This window comes from Limulus polyphemus, unplaced genomic scaffold, assembly GCF_000517525.1.
Source record: "Limulus polyphemus unplaced genomic scaffold, Limulus_polyphemus-2.1.2 Scaffold5337, whole genome shotgun sequence".
Taxonomy (NCBI): Eukaryota; Metazoa; Arthropoda; class Merostomata; order Xiphosura; family Limulidae; genus Limulus; species Limulus polyphemus.
In genome coordinates, this window is record NW_013670947.1 from 54745 (window position 1) to 62709 (window position 7965).

A 7965-nucleotide genomic window follows, 5' to 3' on the forward strand; every position below is an offset into this window, starting at 1 on the left:
TGTGTGTGTTTAAATTATTAACAACTCTGAACATGTAAAATGTTTACAGTTATTAAAATATGTAATTACTTGAACACACAAAACACTTTTCCACAGAAAACAAAATTGTGAATGTAAAAAATGTTGTCTTACAATGGTTCATATGAATAAATAGTTAAAATAATGGGTTCCTCATCATCAAATTTAAAATATTTAATCATTCTGTTAAAATTACTATATTTTCTGAACTGTTTTATGAATGCAGTTGATAGGACTCACATTTGTAAAGAATCAATTATAGTTTCTTGTAATGACACATAACTTCGGAAACATTTCTCAGTACAGCTACACTTTTAAAATCATTACATATGGCAACTCCTTATATACAAAGGAAAATACAATTTGGTGTATAGAAATTAGGATTTTTTTGGCAGTTACTTTTCTAATCAATACCGCTTGTAGCAATAAAGACTTACAGAAGGACAAGACCATTGCTACTAAAAAGTACTGCTGAGATTTAACCACACTTTATACAAGTTATGTTTCATGTCCCATGTTACCTTTGGAACAATACTTTGACCACTGTCAACTTTGCTCAATCTGATGGCCATGATTATATGCTATTGACTGATATCATAATTTCTTCTGTACAAATTTCTGTGAAGGATGAGGATGTTACCTTATACTACTCATCTTGAGAAATTCCTACAAATTTTCCAATGGACATTAGATACTAACTTAAAAGACCATATTTACGTAGAACAAGGAAAAAAAAGTCATGTGGGAATGAATTAGAACACTTGACAAGTATGTCATTGGTTTTATCTCAGTTACATCAGCCTTTTTCTCATTAAAATAGCCAGTAATGACAAATGTGTGGGCCTTCATAAATTACAAATAGTTCCTTATTATCATGTCAATGGTACAAAAAGAAAAGATACATTTAACTTGATCACAATGGTTTTACTTTGGGTTCTCTTTCATAACTTCAGTCTTCACTGTAATGATGAAAGCATTGCTCTGAAATGGTTTGTGGTACAGATTTAGAGAAGGTCACTATCCTAAATACTCCGTACATGAGATTTTCTATTACCATGAAGAACATTAAAAAAATTTGATTTTTTTAAAATTTAGTATTCATTGGCTCTTACATATATAATGATCTTGATATCCAAAAAACTTTCCCTGAAAGGTCCGTTACTGTCCCTAAAGCCTTAAGTCTACCCATGTTGACACTGAACTATTGATCGGTATATATGTATCACTGCTAAATATGTTTCTTCTAGCTTGTATCAACAATTAACCCTTTGCACATATCACCTGTGTTCACATTACAAATTAATTATAATACATAAAAAATTATTAGAATGACATAAACTCAGGTACGAAAAAAAGGATGATGTTTTAAGAGGAGGGTAATGTTGAAATCAAGTCACAACAACAGCTACTGATAATAGAATAACTTTACCTGGCGTTCCAACAAGGCCACACAATTCTCCTGGCATGGTTGTATGGTTCATAAGTTTTATACAACAGCCAAAATCACCCAATTTCAAAACTCCATTAGAAGAAAGAAATATATTAGCACCTGTAATACAAATTATGCTGAGAAATACAAATACCTTATAGCATGTTCATCAAATCAAATATTCAAGTAAACATACAAGAATTAATTAAAAACTTTGCAATTCATCCTTCAAAAAAAGTTTAAACTGGTGAAATTAATATTATCATGAATTACTTAAACTTATCTAATCAAACTCCTATATTTTATACTTTAAATATAATTGCAAAATATAACTAAAATACTTAACCAAAAATGAGAATTTTCCATTTTCTTCTGTTCTAAATAATTATAAAAACCTAACTTACTTTTGATATCTCTGTGTACAATTCCATTTTCATGAAGAACACTAACAGCCTCTAACAGTTGTCGGGTGTATTTCCTAACCAGACTCTCTGGAATATTAAGCTGTGCAGCACTTTCCAAAGAGCCTTCATTGCAGTATTCCATAAATATCAGCATCTCCTCCTATTCAATCAAACAAACAATACCATTATTAGTATATTTCATAAACATCAGTATCTTAGAGTTGGCAGACTTTACATGCATGGATGGCCAAGGTATTCAACAGGCATAATACAAATATGCACACTAAAAAACAACAATGACAGAGTTTGACTTTAAAAGATGATTGCTACTCACTTTTATTTGTTTCTCTACCCAACAAGGCAAGAAATCTTTGCTAAAATACCAAACCAGAAAATTACCAACCCACAAAGTTGTTCATCTTTCTTCTTGTTTCAGTCAGGGTAAAAAGCATAATAAAACAAGTAATAAAAAACATTTTATAAATTTTATAAAAAAAAGTGCTTAGAAGGTTGGTTTACTGCATGGTTCAAATTTATTTCATGTCACAAGTTTTAAGATCCAATCACTTGTAGAGAGCACATGCTTTATTCCATGCAATTTTTGCCTCTTCTGTCAGGACTGGGTCATGCCTTATTTGAATGAATTCAACTTGAGTTGATTGTATGTTTTACATGATTTATCAGTATCACTATTCCACAAGTGTGAGTGTTCCTCTTGCAGAAGTTACTGAATTAACTTTGTTTGATGGTGGAGAGAAGTTTCCTAATACTAAGATACACAGGAGGGTTTTCACACAGGTCAGGGAGGAACTTCCAGCAGATGTGCAGTGTTACCTTTTGTGTACACATTGGTGAGTTAGAAATTGTGTGGGTAATTTTGGTGTGATATATCTGGATGGATTGTAACCTTAAATGGTATATATTCTACTTTGAGCTACTAGAGAAGTCACAATGGATGCTACTGTTGTAACAAACTATAAGGACCATTCAAGTTTCTGGGTCAGCATGTGGTATGAAGTTTAAACCAGTGACAGCGAACTTATCAAGGTCTGAAAGTTTAGTCTCTTGAAAGAGTATGATGCCATAAAATTCATAGAGATTCTTCAGGCAGTACTTGCTTCCCCTTGCTATTGCAGTAACTTATCCTAATGTGAGAACAGTGGAAACTGGTGCACTTTTATATATTTTCCAGCATGATGTTAAGGCCTTGGTTTCCCTGTTCTTATCCTAATCCAGCTATAATTAAATATATGGTAATATATAACTTACCATTGTATGACAGTGCAATGAATCAATGTTTGATAATGTGTTAACTAGTCTTACTTGATAGAAATGAAAAGTAAGTACAATTTGTAGACCATTATACAGAGTAGATAATGAAGAAGATTAACAGAGTAGTTAGCACCAGCCAAATACTAATATGTCCAGCAGTAGCAGTGTGATTCTAATTAAAGCTCTTGGGACTAAAATACCACATAAACATACAGGAATCAAGGTTTTGGCTGATTAAGAATAACCATATAAAAAATTGTGGCAACACATAATGTGTCAGTAAAAGTTGTATACAAAGCTTTGGAAAGAGGATGTAAAACTGTCAATGTTAATAACTGGAGTAGTCAGGTATGAAACCAAAACTCTCCAAAAGTATAGTTTATAAGAGTATGTTCCTTATGAGGCAGATGATGGCTGAGTAAAGATCTTTTCAACAGCCTTACTCTGAATACAGGTGTGAATGCTATCTGAAAAACAGTATGATATACATTGGTATGAAGAAGTCTCAATGGAAATGAACCTACTCAAAAACCACTGCTTAGAAGAGGTAGCCAAAAAAGTTAAAATGGGCATCAGACCATTAAGAGTGGATTGAGGAAGGGTAGAGAAGTGTTCTTTACAGATAAATCCATGTTTGAATTGTTCAGTGACAATCGACTACAATGTTTTTGACAGCAGAGAGGAGAATGGTATCATGGTTGGTGTACATCTACAGTAAGCTTTATGAAAAAGGTAGAAATTTAGGAGGAAACAAGAAGTTATACAATGACACAAAAAGGTAAAGATGTGAACGTATGCATATAAAGAAAATATTTTAAGATTATTGAATGAAGAGTTAAAAGGTATTTACATGTTTCTATTTTTTAATCTTAAACATTTCATTGCACTGTACCTTTGTGATAACAGCTACAGTTAGTGTTATGGTAGAGAAAATTAAAAATATAAACATTTACCCTAAATGGAGGCTCTAAAGGTTATGCAAATGAGATTTAAAAACTGTAAGATAAAAAGAAAGTATTTCTATACTTCACATGAAAATCACCTTGTACTTGAACTATTCAGAGCCTGAGTGCAAATAACTACAATAAATAAAAAATTGTTGGTAGAAAATTATATTTTTCTGAAACTACATGCCTTTAGAAAAGTTCCTGTCAAATTTCAAACAATTTCATCCACTAGCTTTATTCTTGGAATGAAATATGACAAGAGTTATGTTACACTCTCAAGATGGAAGTACTTGGCAAATCTGTGTATGCACTGTGTTACATTCAGAATTTAATTGATGTCAAAATTCAATATATGTCAATGAAAGTAACATTATAATGTATAAAAACTCACATTTTATAAAACAATGATTACTTTTTTACACAATTCTAAAATGAGACTATTTCCAGTCTCAAAATTACAATAAAATACAAATAACTTACTGTTGAGGGTAAAAAATAAAAAAACCTCAGTTTTCGTGCCATATGATCCACGTGCTATGAAAAATCTCGACTTTAGCAGTAGTTCACTCTTAGTCACATAAATTGGAAATATACATGAGTATGTAGTTGCTAAGTACATATGTTTGACCTCTTTGATATGTGAGATTTAAAGTCTGTAGCTGTTTTGTCTGAGAAACAGCTATAAACTTTCCAACCCTTAATGAATGCCATGGTCACCTTCTATACTTTGCCTTGAGATCTACAACATACATGTACTTAGTTGACACAAGTATAAATAGTCTTTAGAAAGACCTCAGTTTACAATGTACTCAATCAACAGCTAATTTGTAATTGATGCATAGTTTTGTATTGATGTAGATGTAACAACTTTAGTATTGTTGTTTGCTTGATTGACTATAGCACTTACGGTGGTTTCATACCTAAATATGCTACAGTTAGAGATACAGTTAAGTTGTATTTAGGTTTTCCTTTTATATTTTTGTTAATTATGTATTATATGTGTTTTAAAAATCATATTTGAATGGTTTAATGATTTTTATAAATTTATCTTGTCACTTGGATTATGAAAAGTTATAAACAAGGTGACGTGTATAAAAGCCATCTTGTTTTGGTAAAGCGTCTTTGAGGGGAACCTTCCAAGATAACTTCATAAGGTCCCACTGCAATCAGTTGACATAATTGGCATAAATGATAATAGATGAGGAATTTGAAAGATAAATTAAAAACAAATTATAAGTGATAAGATAAAAATGTGAAATTATGCATATAAGAAAAATATGACTATTCTAGTGGATTTCTGTGAAAAGTTGAAAGGTATGTACATATTTCTATTTGTTAATATTAAACATTTCAATGCACTGTATACTGATGATAATAAATAGTTAATGATATAGTAAAGAAAAAGGAAAGTAAAATATAAACATTTACATTAATTAAAAACTTTTGATAATCATTTAGGAAGTTCTAGAGATTATGCAAATGAAATGTAAAACTGTAAGACTAAAAATTGTATTTTTATACTTCATACAAAAATCACCTTGCTAGTTAACAATTCAGAGTCTGAGTGCAAATAACAAATTTTTATTAAAAATAGAAAAAAGTAAATACTTTATTTTTTCTGAACTACATACATTTTTGTCAAATTTCAAAAAATTTCACACATTAGTTTTATTTTTGTAATGAGATGGGACATTACCTTACCTCTGATAGCAAATCCAGAAGCCAAAAAGGTTAAATACAAAAAGTTTATTCCATACAAGTCAAGAAAGAACCATGCACCCTTTTTTTATTTATATTAACTCTCTCACCATGGGCATCCTTTACTGTGCATGTCATGAGGTTTTTAGTGAGTTACATTCAAAATTCAATTCAATTACTTTTTGTTTATGATATACCGATTAGTATAACATAAAATCATAGCTAATAATCCATATCTTAACAGTATATAAGTTCTAACTTCTTAATATTATAATGCAATATTAAAAAATCCCGAATTTCTCCTACTGTGAGGAATGTGACTTTTTTCCCTTCCCTAATTTATTCACCACCATTCCAGTAAGTACAAAATTTAATGTAATTTACTCACTATAATATCATCATTGCTCAGAAAGATTATGATTTTCATAGCCTTCAATCTTATTTGATTACAGAGCTATCAAACAGAAAATCAGACTCCTCTTGCCACACCCACCTGTCACATCCTCTCTTTCAGGATTTGTTAATAGTTATCTCTTACATTTAATACTATATTATTTATAACCAATTGAATGCCAAGGCTTTCATCTATGAAATGACATATAATATTACATTATTTTATGTACACAGAATTGTCAATTTCTCTTTAAGTACAACCTTCACTCCAATAGGTAACATATTGACTAGCTTGGATGAATTAACTAACATTAACTAACCTAAAAAGTTTCCTATTTCTACATTTTAGTTACTTTTATAATGATAAATAAAGAATACAATGAAAAACAAGAAATAAAGTACTTACCCGGGTCCTCTTTTTTTTTCTTTTGGCTGTTGACTGTTAGTGACACTTAACCCTACTTTTTTTTTTATACTAACAGTAGTACTACATTAAATAATGTTTTATTTTATTCAGTAATACTTCAAATAACACGAAACAATAATATGCAAAAAGCAGACGATGTCCCATAAGTATTGCAATTTTTCTGGCTTTTTATCTATATGAAAAGAGAAGTTAAAAATTCATCAAAGTTCATTGATATGTTTTCCAAGAGAATAAAGCTTGAACTGAAAGTGGCACTGACAATTCTCTGTATAGAAAACAACTTTTATAATACATCATTTGATAGATGAAAACCTTGGCTTTCTATTGATTGCAATTAATATAGTATTGGATGTCAGAGAGAACTATTGGCAATTTCTGAAAGAGAGGATGTGACAGGTTGGCGTGGCAAGGGGGCCTGATTGTCTATTTCATGGCTCTTTAACTAAATAAGATTGAAGGCTATACAATTTTGCTTTGTCTGAGCGATGACAATCTTATAATGAGTAATTTACATTAAATTTCATACTTCTTCAATTAGAGAAGAGGTGATGCTTAGAGAGAAAATGTCACAATTTACCTTCTAGGGGAAATTCAGGATTAATTTAATACTGACTTATAAAAGTAAAAACTTAAAATTTATACACTATTAAAATATGGATTATTAGCTACATTTTTATCCTGTACTTATTTGTATACCATAAAAAAAATGTAATTTAATCAAATTTTGAATGTAACTCACTAAAACCTTGTGACATGTGCAGAAAAAGAGTTTGATGGAGAGAGAGTTAACATCAGTTCTTGTTCATAGTAGTTCAAGTGTGGTAGATTATTCAATTGTCTCTCTGTGTAAACATAGCAGGTCTGATTTGGTTATTTGTTCATTATTCACATAACAAAACTGAACCCACAGTGGACTGAGTTTAGATGATTATTTGGTACTCACTCTATGAATTTCAACTCCATAGTAACGAATCAAGTTTGGATGTTTAATCCCTTCAAAGGTACGGATTTCATCAATTGCTTCTTTAATAGCACGGTGGTCATTTGGTTGAAGATTAATCTATGAATATTAATTTAAAAAATAAGATTTCAACACATTAGAATGTTTGGTACTTATATACCATAAGTATCATCACAGCTATTTGTTGATTATGAATGAGATAAAAATAAATAAATAAAAGAATGTCATAAAATTATTATATAAATATTTAATACAGTCACATAATCACTCAAAAAGAAAAGTAGTATAATTAATGGGGAAAACAGTTTTACTATTTTAAAGCTAACCCATGATTTTATAAAAGTTTATATTTAATTCTAGACAACAACACAGACTGAATTATCAACTATGAAAAATATCTTTGTAAAGTTGTCCCA

General features: G+C 30.2%; 1 protein-coding gene across 1 annotated transcript in view; it reads right to left on the reverse strand.

Annotated features, from left to right (window-relative positions):
* LOC106472437 (mitogen-activated protein kinase kinase kinase 4-like) overlaps positions 1-7657 on the reverse strand; it is a 33802-nt gene extending 26145 nt beyond the window's left edge. The window contains exons 1-3 of the mRNA XM_022401007.1: positions 7532-7657; positions 1852-2011; positions 1448-1567 (exon numbers count right to left, since the gene is read on the reverse strand). Of these exons, the coding sequence (XP_022256715.1) occupies positions 1448-1567; positions 1852-2005 (274 nt within the window). The 5' untranslated portion in view covers positions 2006-2011; positions 7532-7657. The remainder of the gene's footprint in view (positions 1-1447; positions 1568-1851; positions 2012-7531) is intronic.
* Between the last annotated feature and the right edge of the window lie 308 nt (positions 7658-7965).